Raw genomic sequence first — 20,809 nt, forward strand, 5'->3', positions numbered from 1 at the left:
AATTGTGAAAGACATTAACATTTTAGAATGTATGCGTTACATATTATTGTATGCTTCCTATAATAAACATCTTCCATTTTCCTATCAAAGGGACAATTTACATAGACTAAGAATCACTCTTCTTGGTGCATAATTGTGAGTATTAACAAATATAGGGTCATGTGACTCTCGCATCATCACATGCAGCATATACAACAGTTCAATTACTCTAAGATTCTCTTGCGTTCACCTGTAATCCATCTCTCCCCAGACCACCAGACTCTGGCAACCCTGGCCCTTCTCTTCATGGTTCTATGGCTTTGCCTTTTCTAGAAAGTCAGTCGGGAGCTTTTTGAGTCTGGCTTCTTTCACTCAGCAGAGTACATTTGAGGTTCATCCATATCCCTACATTATGAATAGTTAATTATTTGTATTGCTGAGTAGTAGTCTAACATGGATGAAATACAGATGGTTCATTCACTCACTAGTTGAAAGGAATTTAGGTTTATTCAGGTTTTTGGATATGATGAATGAAGCTGTCATCAACATTTATCTACAGTTTGTTCACTAAACATATTTTTCTTTCATTTCCCTTTGCTAAATTCTGAGAATTGGTGATAGAAACTTGGCCTAGTGATGAAGATATCGATTAAAATGTGTGTGTTCCACTTCAGAGTGTCTGGTTTCTATACCTAGATGTGGCTCCTGATTTCAGATTCCTGCTGATCTGGACCTGTTAAGGCAGTGGTGATGACTCAAGTAATTGGGTTCCTGATGCCCATGTGAAAAAACTGTTGTGCTCAAGCATCCTAGTTTAGGCCTGGATGCTTCCATTTGAAGAGTGAACCACTGATTGGTAAGAAACTAACATTACGGCTGGCGCCACGGCTCAATAGGCTAATCCTCCCCCTGCAGCACTAGCACCCTGGGTTCTAGTCCCGGTCGGGGCACCAGATTCTGTCCCAGTTGCCCCTCTTCCAGGCCAGCTCTCTGCTGTGGCCCGGGAGTGCAGTGGAGCATGGCCCAAGTCCTTGGGCCCGGCACCCGCATGGGAGACCAGGAGAAGCACTTGGCTCCTGGCTTCGGATCAGCGCGGTGCGCCGGCCGCAGAGGACATTGGAGCGTGAACCAATGGAAAAGGAAGACTTTTCTCTCTGTCTCACTCTCTCACTGTCCACTCTGCCTGCCAAAAAAAAAAAAAAAAAAAAAGGAAACTAACTTTAACTAGCCACTTAGAACGTGCAGATTTTATTACTATGCTCCCTACAGTCTCTACTTCATATCTTCTTCAAAATGGCCTACACTGTTGGTACTACTCTCATCCTTAGTTTTCTAGCTGAGAAAAATGGGATGTAGAAATGATTAGAAAATCATTCAAGATGATAGTGTTATTGTATAGGAAATCCAATATTTGAACTGAAGTTAACTGACCCCAGAACTGAGTATTCTTACAACTTCTTTATATGGTCTTTGTAATATAGACATGCAAAATTGGCAAGGAATAAAGTGAGAGGAATAACCATGCACAGAAGACCATGTTATCTATCCATAGAGTCAAACTTTTTTTTCAGATTTATTTATTTATTTGAAAGAGTAACACAGAAAAAGAGGGAGAGGCAAAGAGAGAGAGAGAGAGAGAGAGAGAGAGAGAGAGAGAGATGTCTTCCATCTGCTGGTTCACTCCCCAATTCGCTGCAACGGCCAGAGCTGCACCAATCCAAAGCCAGGAACCAGGAGCTTCCGCAAGGTTTTCCTATGCTGGTGCAGGGGCCCAAGGACTTGGGCCATCTTCTACTGCTTTCCCAGGCCATAGCAGAAAGCTGGAAGGGAAGTGCAGCAGCCAGGACTAGAACTGGTCCCCATATGAGATGCTGGCACTGCATGTGGTGGCTTTAACCACTATGCCACAGTGCCAGCCCTGTCAAACTTCCAATGAATAGAAAACACTTATAGCCAATGAATAGGAATAGTGAGAGCTGAGTCTGAAAAAGGAATTCCAAATCCCAGAATTTCCTGTGTTAACTTAGGTTATTTAATATGGATGGAAAACTGTTTGTATCTAGAAAACAACAAGCCTTAGAATTTTGCTGTAAAATTATACATAGAGGAAAATGGAAGTACCTATCATATCGCCATATCGCTAATATAACTTGTCTCCACATCTGTAAGTTATTACAGGTAAATCCTATCCATGTCAATTTGCACTTCTGTTTGGCCAGACCTGGGTCCAGGGGTCTTCTTTGTCAGTCTCACAGGATTTAACCCCATAGTGGCTGCCATTTAGTGTAGACCATGGAATTAACTCTATTTTTACAAAATTGTAAGTAACTAGAACCTTAACATAAAGCTACTCTCTTTGTAATAAATAAAAAGTAAATATAGTGCTGTGCTGCTTAATAGGGTTCTCCAATCTCTTTATGAAAAACGAAGTGTTGCAGCTGAATTTTCTCTTGATTTTGGTCTGCATTATGGTCAAATACAAGAGAGATGATCAAATATGGCTGATATCACTGGGCTTAATATCTATATGTACAATATAGATCAATTTCTGAATATCAGCAGTTTTTAAATGGATACCAGTTCACTTTATAACACATAGACTATTTGAGGTATTTAAAATTTATATACAAAGTGATTGTATGGTTGGTTGATCAAGTGTAATATCTGCTTCTGCAATGGGTTGTGGGTAATGAAATAGAGTTGGTGGTGATGCAATTACTTCCAGAAGTGACCCCCAAAGTGAGCATCATGACATCTAAAAGGCTTATTCTTTTCCAACTGTGACTGAGCCATAGCCTTCACCCAGACATCTCAGATTACAAAAAACACAAATGAGGGGCCTGCTGCTCTGGCATAGATTAAGCCTCTGCCAACAGTGCTGGCAACCCACAGGGCTCCACTTCCAATCCAGCTCTCTGCAATGCACTTGGGAAAGCAGCAGAAGATGGCCCAAGTGTTTGGGTCCCTGCACCCATGTGGGAGACCCAGAAGAAAGTCCTGCTTGGTTTCAGCCTGGCCCAGCCCTGGCCATTGTGGCCATTTGGGGAATAAACCAACAGGTAGATGGAAGACTTCTCTTTCTCTCTCTGCCTCTGCCTCTCTGTAACTCTGCCCTTCAAATAAATAAATAAATCTTAAACAAAACCCAACAAATTAGACAGTCTTTGCACAATATAACTCATGAAACCTGTGTGTGTGTTTGTATTTCTGTGTCTCCTTTAACATCAGAATGGCTATAACACTTCTTTTATTTTTTTCACCTTGATGTGTTTACCACCCTCATATATTGCCAGAAATATGGAGCCATATAAATTATTCTAAAATAGAGATATTGCAATGTGATTACCATAAAAAGAGGGACAAGAAATAAAACTCTTTGGAACTATTATGAACAGCTATATGGCAACAAATTGTAAAATCTAAAAGAAAGGGATAGATTTCTGGACATGTTTGATTTATGAAAATTGAGGCACAAAGACAGAAAACCTGAGTCGACCAATAACCCAGGCTGAAATTCAATCAGTAATACGTAATCTCCCCACAAAGAAAAGCAAAGAAGAGTGCAGGGCTGGGTGGCTTCACTACTAAATTCTGTCAACTTTTAAGGAATAACTAACATGGATTCTCAAACTATTCAATACCAGTGAGTGCCTGGGGGGAGGGGAGTGGCAGGAGAGGGAGAGAGAAGGATATAGGGAGCAGTAAAGTGAGCCAGCCAACCTGCCAACCAGGCCGTTTTGCCTAATCACCCCTGTTTCTTTGTGATTTGAACTTTGACATGGGACATTAAGGACAGATCTAGAAATAGAGGGATTTTGAAGACAAGCAAGGCAGTCAAGCCCTTGTCATAGCCTCTCTTGCATAGACATAAGTCCCTACATCATAGGTCGCCTCCACGGCTAGCCGTGCCATGCTTCAGATTTACATGATATCTAACATCACTGCCTTTGGGTATCTCTATTCTCCAGGGAGCATCTATGTTTTTGCATTCCATTTTAAGGACAGTGGTTATAACATAAGGCTCTCATTTCAGTCAAAGTGGGTGAGAATGGAAACATCCTGGGACAGGTGAACCAGCTCCTCTAGACAACTTTGCTGGTAAGTCTGTCTTTGGGACTAGAAAGCCATCACTATGATAAGAACTATTTTATTGTGATATTCCATTGAGATTTAGGTTAAGAAGGTAAAATAGTCAACAAGAAATGAAAAATGAAAGATTACCAAATATGAAAGACATTAGTGATCCCATAGTATAACAATATACCAATTCACAGAAGCTCAGATGTGTGTGCTCCAATAAAGATTAATTAGATAATAATCTGAAATTTTTGGAGAAGGATGTGTATCTGTGTGTGTACTTATGCAAATACCTTTATAACTTTCTTGCTGCCTGCCTTTAATTATTTGTTTGTCTTTTGATAGACCATCTGACTTTAATCTCTTGCATATTGCACTCATATTTTAACCTTTAATCCTTGCTTTCTCCTAGCTGTAACTATTTCAAATCTATCCTCTGAAACTTAACCTAACTTTGTAGATCTCTTAATCTTCCACTTCCCTCTTGACATGGAAGCATCACAACACATCTAACGTGGTGATTTGAAACACCAGAACAATAATCTTTAAATTCCCAAAGCAATTACAATAGTATCTTTGAATCCCCCAAAATGTATAGGAATTAAATGGTTATTTGGGGATATGATTGTCATTTATAGCCCTTCTTTATACCCCATGGAACTTTGGTCTTCTTAATTTTTACTTGTTGAGTATTATGATTAGTGGCTAATTAAGCCTTTGAATATAGAATGGATTAAAATTATGGCTTTGCAAGAGCTGATGAAGAGAGAGAAGGGGAGGAAGGAGATTCGGAGGGAAGCAGAGGAGGGAAGGAAGTGGTTGTCTTCTTGCAACAGCATCTATGGGATCCATGCAATTCATTCTTTTTATATTAATAAAAATTTTTCAGAAATCCAGCCCCCAAATTTTCTAAACATTCTAGTTTAGGATACCTAAGAAATATTCTATCTAAATATAATTATAATTCTATAAATTACTTCACATTATTTCCTAGTTGGAATTTAATAAATACTACAAACATAATGAAACATAAAAAGGAAATTTAGCACATAATTTGTTATAATTTTAATTTATTTTGATTTTTAATATATCGCCCAGATTCATTTACAGTTTCTGAATTAAATCTGCAGCTTATCATTAAAGAAAGTATATGAATATTGACAGTTTGAAAAAAACAGAACTATCATTTAACAGAAACTTTTCCAGTTCCAAAGTTTGAACTCTCTTATCACATATCCAAAAGCTGTTTTTGTCTATCTGAGCCCAGAATATAGGCAAAGAAATCTCTTTTATAAGTTTTAACTTCATAATTGTAACTCTTGGGTATATATCATCATCATCAATCATCATATCTTCTATGCAAATTTATTATTCTTCCCTTGTCTCTAGCATTATCATAGAAGTTTACGGAAAAGTCCCTGATCATTTAAAGTGCTATTCTTGATATGAATAGGGCCCAAAAAGAAAATATTTTTCCTTGATTAGCTGGTAGTTTTGCACAGCAGTTGTGAAATCCATGGAAATCTTCAGCTTGAAGCTGGAGAATAATAAGAGTTCCAAGAGCCTGCATTGCTCATTTCTGAAAGAGAGAAAATGAGTTACCCAGGTCAATACTGTATACATTTTGCTATTCATTTTCCCTTTACAGGATAGTGCAGACTTGTGCTAATCCTAAGAAAGATTTACTAGTCTTATTGTTATTATATTTGACATATAATGGTCATTTTTTCCTTAAGATACATTTTTTGAGAATTATTAAGTTGTATGTTTAAGTGATTGGAAGATTAAATGCAGTGAAGCAAAAAGTTCCCCACATGTAACCTCAGAGAGTAGGGATAAAGCACTGCAGATCAGAAAGCAGCAGGGTAGAGCGTAGAATCAATATCCATACTTTTCTTTCAATACTGCAATGAAAGGAAGGGAAAATATGAAGTCAGAATTTAGAGATACTGAATCACACTTTGCTATATTAATTTCATTTGTAGAAAATGAACACATTTCAACTAATAATTGCTTTTGTGTGTTATTGTATCCTGACACATTTCCTTGTATAGCTAAAGATTCAGAATCTCCAGTGTCAGGATTTCCATCTGACACTACACTGGGCTTATTACGTAGTCACAGTTAGAAGCCCTTTGCTATGAAGCCACCTCTTAGTGTTTGATTACAGGGATCTAATGGGAAGCCTTAGTTCATTCCCTGTCTACTTTAATGTATTGTAGCTTTAAAGGGCAGTTCAGCTGTTCTCGATTTAACTGCCTAGTAGCGTGCTGCCACACAGGACAAGTTCAATAAAGCCATGATATTTCCTCTCCAATTTTCAATCTCCGGTTCTAAATACAATGTTAAGTAAACATTTGACACTAAATAGAAAAATTATTAATGTTATGAATTAAGGGAAAGTAACAGGCAATTTTCAAGAACGGTCAATATCTGACATAGAAATACGAAGTGGAGTGTGGGCATGAAAGAGGAAGAAGTAAGACAAGCAAAATAGTAAAAGATTACAATATTCCAGCATGATTTAGAACAGCCAGCTAGTATGTATGTTCTCAGTGACATGCCTTTAATATCTGAACTTTCTCTCTCTGGATGTAAAATTCAATCATATTGAATCTCATCCTTCAATTTGAGCCCAGTATACCCTACGCTGGAGGTGTTTTAATTATAAATAACCAGTTGATTATGTTCGCTAAATTCTTAGATGGCAACATGACATATTGCAACAACCGTGGATTTTGAATCTGAACTCATTCTAGTATTTTGGAAGAGAGTTAACTAGGTGACTAAATGACTAGGTGACTATATGAACATCTAAGCCTCACTCTCTTCTTCATTATAATTAAGGCAATCATAACTTGTCATTCTAAAATTATGGAAATGAAATTAAAAGAAATAATGTATGCCAGATTTCTGACACTTATCTGCATTTAATTCATGCTCGTGAAGATTTATAAAATTGAATAACTCCAAAAATATCAGATACTATGCTAAGAATAATATTGACAGTGTCCTTTATCTACCTTTTATTTCCATTACACATTTATGCTTTATATATAAATTGTTCATCAGTTAAACTTACTTGAACACACTACAGAAAAGCATTCATTTCACTATAAAGTCTTTTTTTCACATTTTTGAGTCTGAAACTTTATTCTGCAGTGATCTTGTTTATATTTTGTTAGAAGTTTTCCTGAGTCAAATACATTTGTGAAATCACCAGTTAAATTCAAGAGAGTCTCTTATAACATTGATGTGCACTGTAAACATCTAAGAGTGGGAAAAAATAAATAAAACTCAGTAGAAATTTTCAATACCATTCATCTATGAGAAGTCATTCTTTGGAGCAAAGTATGAACAAGAAGCACATTAACTTCTCATAGATACGTGGTTCTTCACCCAGTCCAGTTTATAATATTCTTCAGAGCTGTGTTAACCAATAGCAAAGCAGGAACTGACAAGAGCACCCTAGAATATAAACAAGAATTAAAGAAGAATAATTGAAATGACTGTTAGGATGATAGTAAACCAGGAGTGAGACTAACTCAATGTCTAAGACAGAGCAGTTTCGCAGTTTCATACACTTGAAAATTACAGGAATGATTAAGTCATAAAAATGACACCGGGGTTGGGCATTTGACAGGAAATAAGGCACTGTTTGGTATGCCTATGTCACATATATCAGATTCCCAACTATTTTCCTGATTATATCTTCCTGCAAAATGCACACCCATGGAGGAGCATATGATGGTTAAAATAGCTGGGTTGCTGCCACCCAGGTGAAAAGACATGGACTGAGCTCCTGGCTGCTGGCTTCAGCTTGACCCAGACCAGGATGCTGCAGTTCTGTGTGTGTGTGTGTGTGTGTGTGTGCGTGTCTTTCTCTCTACTTTTCAAGTAATTTGTTACATTTTTAAAAAAATGACACCAAAAGTGCAGGTAACAGAAAAATAGACTGGTGGCACTACAACAAACTAAAAGGTTTTTGTGCAACAAAAGAAACAATCAACAGACTGAATGAAATGACATACTATATAATTAAAAGGTAAGTTTATTTTAATACAAACATATTTAGAACTCTGTGTGTGGTTCCTCATAATGCACATTTTCCATGAACTTCCAGACCCAAAAAGACAAATACTTTACATTTTCTCTGTTTGGTGGTTGCTAATGTAAAGAGTCCCCCCAAAAAGCTTTAGTCTATATGAACAAAATTGACATCTTATTCTTTGATTATTATTTATAACCCTTGTCTATATTCCTGTGGATCAGTGATCTTTCTATTTTTTTACTTGTAGAACTCTTTATTTAGAGGAATGTCAAGTCAGTGATTATAAAGTAAATGGAAAGTAGCCCATCTCAACATTTAAAAGAAAAATGTAAGGAAGGTAGAAGGAAGGAGGGAGCGAGGAAAGTATAATTATAATCTTAGAATTGTATCTATGAAATACATGGAATCTATTCTCTTTATGTTAGTAAAAAAGATAAGAAGTAAGTATCCAAAATACATATAGGAGGTTTCCTACAACTAAATGGCAAAAAAATCAATAATGTAATTTTAAAGTGGGCTAAATACTCGAACAGATAATTCTGTAAAGTCATACAGAAAATTATCAGATATATGAAGTGGAGCTAAACACATACATCAGCAGGAAAAGGTAATTCAAAACTATAATATCATGTCACACCTATTAGAATGACATATATATGTATATGTGAGTATATTTACATATATGTGTGTATGATAAAACAAATGTTGGCAGGGATGTAGAAAAAACAATACCCTTGTGCACTGATGGTGAGGATGCAACATAATGTGTCTATTATGTGAAACAATACAGAGATTCATCAAAATATTAAAATGGGACCATTATGTGATTCAGGAATATCACTTTTGAATCACATTATTCAATTATTAAAAATAATTGAAGACAGAATCTGGAATAGATATTAACACTCTCATTTTCATCACAGCTCTATTATCAATAGCCAAGATGTAGAACAAATTGCACAGAACTTCCCTAAAAGTAACACTATTGCATAGTACGTCTCTGAAGATCAAATATCTACCATTTTCTTGGTAATGTTGGTGTTTCTAAAGGTTTATTTAAGTATGTTGGCCATATGAATGGAAAAATGTAATTAATCTGATTAATTTTATTTAAAGCAAGCAAAAATAGCACATAGTCAAATTGTCACAAAAGTTATACTTATGTCATGATGGGTTTGGTTACTAGAAAATACAAATTACATTTTATGTAATTTTATAGGACATCAATGCCTTTGGATAAGAAGAACTGGAGCCTCTCAGGGAATTGGACACCTGGCCTGTGTGCAGCTATAAAAGGGCCACAGAAGCATGGTCCCTCCTAACAGCACACGGTTTCATCCCTACTATTTTTTCCTTCTGGGGATCCCAGGGCTTCAAGATGTACATATGTGGATTGGTTTTCCATTTTGTGCTGTATATTTGACTGCCCTCCTGGGAAACATCACAATTCTCTGTGTGATTCAGACTGAACAAAGTCTCCATCAGCCCATGTTTTACTTTCTGGCCATTCTGTCTTCCATTGACCTGGGCCTGTCCACATCCACCATTCCCAAGATGCTTGGCATCTTCTGGTTCAATCTGAAAGAAATCGCTTTTGAAGGATGTCTCATCCAGATGTTCTTTATCCACTTGTGCACTGGCATGGAGTCAGCTGTGCTCGTGGCCATGGCCTATGACCGCTACGTGGCCATCTGTAACCCTCTTCATTATACATTAGTGCTAACAAACAAGGTGGTGTCCATCATAGCATTGATCATCCTCCTGAGACCTTTAGCCTTTGCAATCCCCTTTGTTCTGCTTATTCTAAGACTTCCCTTCTGTGGACATCAAATCATTCCTCACACCTACTGTGAACACATGGGCATTGCCCGCCTGGCCTGTGCCAGCATCAAGGTCAACATAATTTATGGCTTATGTGCCATTTCTATCCTGGTGTTTGACATCATAGCCATTATCCTATCTTATGTCCAGATCCTCCGTGCTGTGTTCCACCTTCCTTCCAGAGATGCCCGACTGAAGGCACTTAGCACCTGTGGCTCCCATGTCTGTGTCATGTTGGCCTTTTATACGCCAGCTTTTTTCTCTTTCATGACCCATCGGTTTGGCAGGAATGTCCCCCAATACATTCATATTCTTCTTGCTAACTTTTACGTTGTCATCCCACCTGCTCTCAACCCTGTTATTTATGGGGTCAGAACTAAGCAAATCAGAGAACAAGTAATGAGAACATTCAAAAATAAATTATGAAACTTGGACTTCACAGATTAAGAGATCTGCTTAGAAGAAATGGAACTTACTCTCTACTTTTCAGCACCTGGGGGTAGTACAGTATCTTATGTACAGATTCATAAATCTTTCACTTACATCGGTGAGAAACGCCAAATAAATTATAATTAACATTTTATATAAGTATAGCTCCAACCATTTTTCCACAAATTCCAATGATATAACAAATAAATTGGAATCCACATGAAAAAGCATATGGAGTTAGTAGAAAGTGAGTAGTAAAGTAATACCATGCTTTTATAGAGTGCATATCATGAGTCAGGTATAATGTCATAATTTTGTGTTAACTCATTGAATTATTATAACTACAGTAAGAAATCATCACTACATAGTACCCCTTTTAATAGTTAAGAGAATCAAAAGAAGGATAATATATAATAGAGAGTATTAAGGAGAGGTGATTTGTAGGAAAAGGGGAGGTTAATATATACACAATCAAATCATTTAATTGGAAGAAATGAAAGGTTTATGAATCGCAAGAAAGCTGCATAAAAAGAACATAAACTCCATTTCTAAAGAGAGAACAATATTACTGAAAACTAGCATGAGTAAATGAGGAAAAAATACGAAGGCTTATACTGTTTTTTTTTTGTTGTTGTTGTCTGATCCACTTCAGGATATCTTGCTCATATGGGTTGGCTTATAGCAATACTACAAATTGAAAGTGAGAAAGGCTGGCACCGCTGCTCAATAGGCTAACCCTCCGCCTTGCGGTGCCGGCACACCGGGTTCTAGTCCCGGTTGGGGCACCGGATCCTGTCCCGGTTGCCCCTATTCCAGGCCAGCTCTCTGCTGTGGCCAGGGAGTGCAGTGGAGGATGGCCCAAGTGCTTGGGCCCTGCACCCCATGGGAGAACAGGATAAGTACCCGGCTCCTGCCATCGGATCAGCGCAGTGCGCCGGCCGCGGCGGCCATTAGAGGGTGAACCAACGGTAAAAAAGGAAGACCTTTCTCTATGTCTCTCTCTCTCACTGTCCACTCTGCCTGTCAAAAAAATAAAAAAAAAAAAGAAAGTGAGAATGGGCAGTGGAAAGGAAGATGAATAATCTCATAAAATATTTTCATAGTTAACAAAACAAAGACTGACATGCAGATGACCATGTCAAACAAAACGATTTCACAGATTCATAAAATAAAAAGCAGGTATGCCTTCTCACTTTTTAAATTAACATTCCCTTCAAATATTTCATGAAGAATGAGTGTTTAGCCTAGTGGCTAAGAGCCCAATTGAGGAGCCTGCCTCTCACACCTGAGTGCAGGATTTGATATTCTACTACTCCATCTCCTGATTTCAGTTTCTGCTAAGAATATCCTGGTAGGCAACAGTGGTTTCTCAAGTAACTGGAGTTCCTGCTATTCATTGGTGATCTGGATCTCATTCTCTTAATTTTCTTCTGTGATTTAATGTAGAAACAAGCATAAAGTAGATGAAAAAATATTCAGAAAAAATGTAGGGGTCAACATGATATCACATAATTTAAAATGCAATTATATAGGGGCCAGTGCTGTGGTGCAATGGGTTAATATCCTGGCCTGAGGCACTGGTTCGAGCCCTGGCTGCTCCACTTCCGATCCAGCTCTCTGCTATGGCCTGGGAAAGCAGTGGAAGATGGCCCAAGTCCTTGGTCCCCTGAACCCATGTGGGAGACCCAGAGGAAGCTCCTGGCTCCTGGCTTCGGATTGGCGCAGCTCCAGCCATTGCAGCCAGTTGGGGAGTGAGCCATTGGATGAAAGACCTCTCTCTCTCTCTCTCTGCCTCTCCTCTCTCTGTGTAACTCTGATTTTCAAATAAATAAATAAATAAATCTTTAAAAAATAAAAAATAAAATGCTATTATACAAAGCAAGAGCATATCTATTAATTCAGATATGTGAATAAAAGGTGAATAGGACATACTTGAAAAATATATATTCATAGTATTCCTATGAGACAAAATAATTAGCCACGTAGAACATGCCAAGTTTTATTACTACAGACTGGCTTAGTTTGAACCAACCAACTATAGCTGAGTAATTCAGCCTCTCAGATACCCCTGTCCATCTCAGAGGAGCCACCTCCTCTTCATGAATGCCTCCTACTGGGGGATTCTGGGCAGGAAGGTCAGCCTAACACTGCAAGAAGAAACAAAACGTTGCCTTTGGAAAAGAAGTCCAGGTTGTATTTTGCATTTGAGGGGGTCTCCCATGACAAGTCTGATACAAGCGGGTCAGTTCAGCCCAGTGGACATTGAGGAGCATTTCCATGGGTGCATCACCCAGTCACACCACACACAGGCATTTCACAGACGAAAGTGACAGGCTCCCTTTACTTCAGCAAGAGGGAGTGAACACCCAGACATGGTGTAGTGTACTTTTTTACTGCAGACATGGGTCTAGCTGACTGATCAGTTTCCAGAATCTTGGAATCTATCAAAAGACCAATGTGGTAGTTTTTAGTGAAAACAGCTTGGGGCCAGCCCTGGGGTGTAGTAGGCTAAGCCTCCATCTGCAGCGACAGCACCCCATATGGGCGCCGTTTCAAGCCACAGCTGCACGTCTTCCAGTCCTGCACTCTGCTATGGCCTGGGAAAGCAGTGGAAGATGGCCCAAGTGCTCGGGCCCCTGTACTGTTGTAGGCAACCCAGAAGAAGATTCTGGCTCCAGGCTTCTGATCGGCCCAGCTTTGGCTGTTGTGGCTATTTGGGGAGTGAACCAGCAGATGAAATATCTTTCTCTCAATCTCTCCCTCTCTTTGTCAGTAACTCTCCTCTCAAATAAATAAATAAAATCTAAAAAAAAAAAAAGAAACAGTTTGTGGATATTACCAGACATAAGCCCTTGCAGATGATTTTTGCATTCTGGGATCCAAATTAAGTATACCCTTACCTCTTCCATCTGGACATTAATCAGTGTCCGGGATCAGATTGTAAAAAGCTGACAGTGTCTTTCCCAGTTTGAGTGACAAAAAATAATATAAAAATTTTAGTTAGAGCCACAGTTTGTTCTGATCTCAGCAATTTTAACTTACATAGTCCATATTCCAGGATAACATTTAAATGATTTGTATATTAATTTCTAAATGGATGTCACAAAAGATCCTGAAAGTTTCACCAATTATTCCCTAACTAAATATGCAGGATATTCCTAGAATATAATAAAGATGCTTTGACACTCAGGCTTCTAATCTAATTGGAGTAAAGTCCTAGGTTTCAGTTTAGACTGCAAGGTGGAAACACAGTTCACATGGTCCTTTCTAGGATAATGAATTACATATTAGTATGTAAATTAGTAAATTAGTAAAATGTCTGTGTTTTATGTAGAAATCAAATATTAGCAGCAAGAGGAAAACTCATGGACAATAATAACAAATTATTCTACCTGACATTAATATAGATCCAATGCCAAGATAGTTTGTTAGGTATATCATACATAACATTTTTTATAAGGGTGAGTCACATGAGGTTGAAACTTTCTATTATCTTAACCTCTATACATAAATAAAATAACACTTAGGGAGTGACTTGTCTAAGGCCATCAGTACATGGAAAAGTTAAGACATAAATCCATATCTGCCTGGGTTAGAAGCAACGGGTCCTGAACACTAAACCAACTGATTCCTTATGAGCCAGAGTAGACAGATGGATTTCGATATGGACAGAAACAGTCAAAAGGTGAATCTGATACTGAGTGGGCATCTGTTGGTGAGAACAGTCCAATAGGAGGATACTCTTACTGTTCAATTTATGAAAGCATGCAAATCATGAGACCTTCAAATAGATCCATACACTTACAACTTTTGAGAAAAGTAGGGAAAGTCTGGTTCATCTATAACATTAGTATCTATAGTTGATGGCAAATGGCAGGTGTACCATTTTGAGAAGGTCTGCCTCTGAATCTTGCTAAGCTCCATGAGAAATAATATGATAATGCATTACTTGTGTCTGCTTTAAACATTAGGTGTGGATGTTATTACCACTATATATTCCAAATATATGCTGTCCCAGAGTTAGAGCCTCTATAATGGAAATACTGAAACACATAATTGTCCCCTAATGGTGGCAGAACCACAGGTACAAAAGAGAGGGATAATATTCCCTCTGTATGTCCAAGCTTTGGCCAAATAGTCTCAAGAAGTCTAAAGATCTCCACATATATGCCACTCTTCATAGAAACTTTTAAGTCACTAAAAGCCCTTTGTGGAAGCACCTGATGCCTGTGAGTTTGTATTGGAAACGTATTCAACAGATTAGCACTTGCACTATAGGAAATGGAGTTGACACATAGCCTTAAAATATTGTTATATTTTCTACATTTTTATTAGGAGAGTTTTTTTTTTCTAACCAAAACCAGCTCCCGAACATTCACTGCCCTTTCTTTTGTGTGTTCCCCCATAAAAGTAGGAAAATTTAAATATTTTAATGGCCAGGATTCATCCAAATCCTCTTACATTTTTCTTGCCAGTATTGTCACCATAGATATCCATAAGATGTTGACTGGATAAGAAAAGTATTGTAAATATACATGGTGGAATATTATTCAGCCATAAAAATTAGTGAAACTGGCACTTCCAGCATAATGTATGAAACTCTAGATCACTATGCTAAGAAAAATAGGCCAGGCACAGAAATACACATATCACATGTTTCTCAAGAAAATTACATTTCTTAAATTTTCAAAATGTTATTTTAATACAATGTGTGTTTCACACTAACAATGCATTTCAGTTTGTTAAGTAAATTACAATCCCATGCTAGTTGCAGCACTATTCACAATAGCCAAAATATAGAATCAGCATAAATGTCAATTAATTGATGTATGAGTAAACAAAATGTGGTATTAATACACAATGAAATACTAATCCATCATGAAAAAGACAGAAACCATATTATTTTTGACAACATGGATGGACCTAGAAGACACTATATTAAGTAAAATAAGAGAGGCCAGAAAGACAACTCTTGTGATCTCACTTACATGTGTAATCTGAAACAGTTAATCTCATGCAACTTGAAAGTTGAATATCTGTCACCAAAGGCTGTGGAGAGTAAGGTGGAGGGAGGGAGGTGGGAAAGTCCCATGCTACTCTTTCACCTAAACTTGGTGTTTCTTAAATTTCTTGATGAGCCTGTCACGAATCTGCTTGGTCTTCACACTGTAGACAACAGGGTTCATCAGAGGTGGAACCAGCAAGTAGACGTTGGCCATGAGCACATGGATGATAGGGGAAGCATTCTGCCCATAGCGACGAATCATAGATAGCCCAATCATTGGTGCATAGAAGGTGAGTACAGCACAGATGTGAGAGATACAAGTATTGAGGGCTTTAACTCTCTCTGCTTTGGAAGCTATACTCAACACCGTGCCTAGGATGAGGAGATAGGAGAGGAGGAGAAGCACCGAATCAAGTCCCATGGAGCAGATGACCACCATGAGGCCATAGATGCTGCTGACCCGACGGTTGGACACTGTTGTCTTTATGAGGTCCTGATGCAGGCAAAAGGGGTAGGAGAGGACATTGACGGCACGATATTGAAGCCTCTTCAGGAGGAAGGAAGCTGGGAAGACAAGAGCCACAGCCCTGCCAGTAATTGCCAATCCAATGCCAATGATTACACTATTGGTTAGAATGGCAGCGTAGCGCAGGGGCTCTCGGATTGCTACAAAGCGGTCAAAGGCCATGGCCAATAGCACAGCTGATTCAATTATTGAGAAAACATGAATGAAGTACATCTGGACCAAACAAGCATTGAAGGGGATCTCCCGAGCGTGGAACCAGAAAACCCTGAACATAGTAGGCAAGGTAGTGGTGGATAGGCCCAGGTCAGTGAGTGCCAGCATTGACAGAAAGTAGTACATTGGTTGGTGGAGAGAAGACTCTGTTCTGATAATGTAGAGGATGGTAATGTTCCCTGCAATTGAGGTGGCATAAACCAAGAGGATGGGGAGAGAAATCAAGCCATATCTGCTTTCAAGGCCTGAGAAGCCAGTCAGAAGAAAGCATGGGTATAGGGCAGAATTATTGAAGACAGACATTGTGTTAATGGCACTGCTTTCAGTCTAGATAGGGAGACAAGAATATGGAAAAATAGGGCAAAAGTCAACATGATAACCAGGAACAATGCTTTGATGTATGCTGCTCTGCCTTTAGACATTTAACCACCCATCTGTTTATTACATTTAATTACCATCAGATTTATTTTAACAATTAATTTGCCCCTTATTAATTGGAAATTCACTAAGAACATTTTATTAAAGGAAATTAAGTAGTTGTAAGAATAGAGAAATGTATTAGAAATGACTCCAAATACTCACAAGCCAGTGGAGAGAGAGCTACAGGAAAGTTCTTAGATTGATACTTTAAAAGTAATATAAAAATACAAGAAGGCATAAAACAGAGAAGAGGAAACTGATTTGATACAGGGAGGTCAGGAAGATTCACTGCAAGTGAATCTTTAATTGGATCTCAAATGAAGACTGTGGGTTAAATGGGATCAAATGATTTGATGTGTATCCTGCACTGATTGACACCCATGTAAATACAGAAAGGTGTTAGAGACTACAGAACAGCCCCCACTTGCCCCCAGGAGATATGCTTCAAGACGTTCAGTGGACACTTGAAACCACACACACTGTTTTTTCCTATACATATCTACTTATGATTAGATTTACTTTATAAACTAGGCATAGGAAGAGATTAACAACAATAACTAATAATAAAGTAGAACAAGTCTGATAATGTTCATGTACTATAATAAATGTTACTTAAATCTTATGAAATGTTTATTTTTGAAATTTTCCAACAACTGTTTTTGGACTGAAGTTGGCCACAGGTAACTGAAACAGTGAAAGTGAAAGCATGGGTGGGTGGGAGACTGCTATATTACAAGTATAAGCAAATATAATAAAGTGAAACTAGAGGATCTGGCTCTTCATACGCTTTTTGGAGCTAAGATTAGATCAAAATGTACCAGAATTTTTGAAGGAAATTGTGTGTAGAAATGAAGACCTTGGGCATAGAGCACATAATGCAGTAATTGTAATGAAAATAGATAATTTCTTTAAGTTTATATTATATCAGTGTCAAACTAGGATCAATGTTAAAATTGGTCTGAATATTGGCTGGAGAGAAAACAAGGAATGTCTTCAGGAATCTACTGAAGTAATTACCAAGTACTTGAAAGTGAAATCTGATAGTATGCATTATGGAGAATAGATAGGTTATAAAAGCCATCTTGGAAGAAAAATATAACATAAACAATGTGTGTCATCAGATATTGAGTGAGAAAAATTTTAAAAATATATGTTATAAGGTCAATGATTCTGTATATTTTTGTGTCCACTGGGGCCTGGAGGTGAGTTTAAAAGACTATCCCAACCCAGAGTTCTCCTGTGAAGCTTGTGAGAATGACAGTCATTTTAGGGGAATGGCGATCCGTACCTCTGACCTACCCCAAAGCAGTTTTAACATGAGTCAACAGTCCTAGCTCTTGACATTCCTTGCACTACCTGGATTCTGCAATTATCTAACTACTAACCTCTTACCCATTCTTCTCACCTCAAATGCTCCCTTCTGGTATGCCTGAGCCCTCAGGTGCAGACAGCCAATCACTGTGGTGCAAGTTGTCTGGATCTCCAGGATGTCAAGCTTAGGGATTTCTTGTAGGAAAAAAAAAAAAAAAAAAAAAAAAAAAAAAAAAAAACCACTGAAGATGGGCTTAAGAATAAAATATGCAGTGTATCCTAAGGCAGACAGTTCCTCAAGGACACATAGATGTCCTTAGCAAGGCATCAGTCTCTTCTTCAGTGACTACAGAGGCAAGGCAGGGTTTCTATCACTTTCAGCATATATCTAGCTGGGTGCTTTAGCAGCACTGAATTTCTGTGCTTTAACTGCTCTAACATGTTGGCCTCTCTTGGCTACTCTATTGCCCTGGGACCACATTTTCTCTGAAGACAACCACTAGGGAGGACAAATGATATCAAAGCTTCTGAAGTTATTTCTCTCGCTCAAGCACAGGAGATAGCATTTGAGAAGTGTCCTGGGATCATCTAATGGGACAAAGCAATGAGCTTAGTCACTCAGAATTATGTATAGGCACAGCAGTTACCAACTGATGCTGAGAAAATTAGTGCCTTTTTAAGACCACAATTCTGCAACTATATTATATGAATTGTGAAATATACATTATTAAATTACTGTAAAGAGTTTAAAATCATGTGCATAAAATATAAACTCAGTACTCAAAACCAGTGCTTCTAGTGGCAAACATAAGTAACAAAAGTCCATGGGGCCGGTACTGTGGCTCAGCTTGTTAATGCCCCAGCCTGTAGTGCTGGCATTCCATATAGGCACCGGTTCGAGTCCCAGCTGCCCCATTTCTAATCCAGCACCCTGCTAATGTGCCTGGGAAAGCAGTGGAGGATGGCCCAAGTACTTGCACCTCCTGTATACTATTTAGTAAAGAAATAAAAAACCCCTAAAGTACAATTATAAAAGGTACCTGCTCTTCCTCCTAAATTATTCAGGTCTTCCTTCTCTATTGCTGTTTATCTTTTGCCACAGTAAAATTTATCTCAAGTTTGTCATTGCTGCTGTTTCTTTTTTTCTTTGTTTCTTAACTCACTGTGTAACTAATTGATATATCACTGATAACAATGTAGCTATCTCTCGGTTCCATCATGCTGTTTTCATTCTTTTCAATGCTAGAGTAATTCAAGTGATTTCAAATAAAATCTTAATTCAAAAGAAAATGACTTCATTTTGGCTTTTAGGGATGCCATATCTGCCTCAAAGAATACATTCTTTTTGCTGATCCATCAAATGTATGCTTTCCTAATATTTGGCTTTATGATATTTTCTTAATCAAAAATGTTTAATATGTTTACATTATTTTTAGAAAATTTTCCTAAAATTTATAATAATTCACTATTTTCTAGAATTACTGGCAAAAAATGGCAAAAAAAACACAATTAATCAATTCTTAGTCAATTGTTTAGATGAAACTTCACAATTTAATGTTTCATGTAAGCATCAATAATGCCATTAATATTTTAACATTTAAGAGAAATTAAGCAACAAGGAAGCCTGCATAATATAGTTATCCTACTGCAGGCTTAACATAGGCAAATCAATAAATATGATACATTACAAAAATGGAAGTAAGGATAAAATCATAAGATTATCTCAATAGATGCAGAGAAAGCATTTGATAAAACACATCTCTGCCTGATTAAAAAAATACTTAGACAAATTACAAAAGGAACATAACCCAACACAGAAACAAAGAATATATGTGATAAGCCCAATGTGATAACATCACTTTGATTGGGGAAATTCTGGAAGCATTTCCACTAAGACCAAGAACCAAACATGGATTCTAACCTTGCCATTTTTATTCAGTATAGTTCTGGACAAATAAGCTAGAGCCATTAGGCAAGAGGAAGAACAAAAAGGTACACAAATCAGAAAAAACGAAGTCAAATTATCAATGTTCGCAGACTGACATTATTCTACAGATAAGGTATCCAAAAGACTCTACCAAGGAGACTATTAGAACCAACAGAAGAATTCAGCAAAATTACACAATACAAAAATCAGTAGCATTTTTAAACACCACCAGTGATCTTGAGAAATAAATTATAAGATCAATATCATTCACAACAGCTACAAAAATAATAATTAAATACCATGGGATAACTGAGGATGAGAAAGATATTTACAATGAAAATTACAAAATACTAATGAAAGAAATAGAGAACAAAATTGGAAAAACTTCCCCAATTTCAAGCATTGGAAGAATTAATATTATTAAAATGTTCCAAACTATTCAAAGCAATTCATAGAGTCAATGAAATCCTTTTTAAAATATCAATGTAAAGGGAAAGTGTTGTGGTACAGAGGGTTCAGCTGCTGCTTGGGGAACTAATAGCCCATTCTGGAATGCCTGACTCATGTATTATCTACTCCAGGCTTCCAATACAGCTTCCTGCTAGTGCACCTGGAAGGCAGTAGGTGGTAGCTCAAGTACTTGGGTCCCTGGCTGCTGGATTCAACCTGGTTGAGCCTTGGCTGTTGCAGGCATTTTGGGGAAAAAATCGTGAATGGCAGCTATCACTCTCTGATGCCCCCCCATTACTTTGACTTTCAAATAAATAAGTAAAGCATAAAAGTAGTACTAGTGGCATTTGTCAAAGAATTTTAAGAAAATTCTAAAATTCATATGGAAATGTGAAAGATCCCAAATAGCCAAAGAAATCTTGAACAGTATAAACAAAGCTGGTGGCATTTCAATACTAGATTTCAAAATTTATTACAGGAATATCATAACAAAACAGCATGGTACTGGAGCAGCAAGATGGCGGAATAGGAAGGGATCACACTGATAGTCCGGGAAGGGACAGTTTAATAAAAGTGGAGATACTGCAGGTTCAAGGAAGA

At 37.7% G+C, this 20,809-nt stretch overlaps 2 protein-coding genes across 3 annotated transcripts; one reads left to right on the top strand and one right to left on the bottom strand.

Moving 5' to 3' along the window:
* Positions 1–5,572: 5,572 nt before the first annotated feature.
* Positions 5,573–10,354, top strand: OR52E1 (olfactory receptor 52E1). Of its 2 annotated transcripts, XM_089333676.1 has the most exons (2): positions 5,573–5,622; positions 9,412–10,354. In XM_089333676.1, exons 1-2 carry the CDS (start codon positions 5,573–5,575, stop codon positions 10,352–10,354), a joined length of 993 nt encoding a protein of 330 aa, XP_089189802.1. The 2 variants fall into 2 exon arrangements, with proteins under 2 accessions (XP_089189802.1, NP_001164910.1); NM_001171439.1 differs by lacking the exon at positions 5,573–5,622 and having other exon boundaries at positions 9,416–10,354.
* Positions 10,355–15,462: 5,108 nt separating this feature from the next.
* On the bottom strand, positions 15,463–16,404 carry COR51P3 (cOR51P3 olfactory receptor family 51 subfamily P-like). Its single transcript, NM_001171438.1, has one exon. It carries the CDS (start codon positions 16,402–16,404, stop codon positions 15,463–15,465), a length of 942 nt encoding a protein of 313 aa, NP_001164909.1.
* Positions 16,405–20,809: the final 4,405 nt, after the last annotated feature.

The sequence above is a fragment of the Oryctolagus cuniculus genome, chromosome 1 (genome assembly GCF_051225735.1).
Source record: "Oryctolagus cuniculus isolate XC-2025 breed Fujian yellow rabbit chromosome 1, ASM5122573v1, whole genome shotgun sequence".
Taxonomy (NCBI): domain Eukaryota; kingdom Metazoa; phylum Chordata; class Mammalia; order Lagomorpha; family Leporidae; genus Oryctolagus; species Oryctolagus cuniculus.

What these genes read in the sequence shown, in the direction of transcription:
- OR52E1 (XM_089333676.1), top strand. Translation starts at nt 5,573, where the DNA reads ATGGAAATCTTCAGCTTGAAGCTGGAGAATAATAAGAGTTCCAAGAGC. An exon ending in AATAAGAGTTCCAAGAGCCT is followed by an intron (nt 5,623 to 9,411) that starts GCATTGCTCATT and finishes AAAGGGCCACAG; the next exon opens with AAGCATGGTCCCTCCTAACA.
- COR51P3 (NM_001171438.1), bottom strand. Translation starts at nt 16,404, where the DNA reads ATGTCTGTCTTCAATAATTCTGCCCTATACCCATGCTTTCTTCTGACT.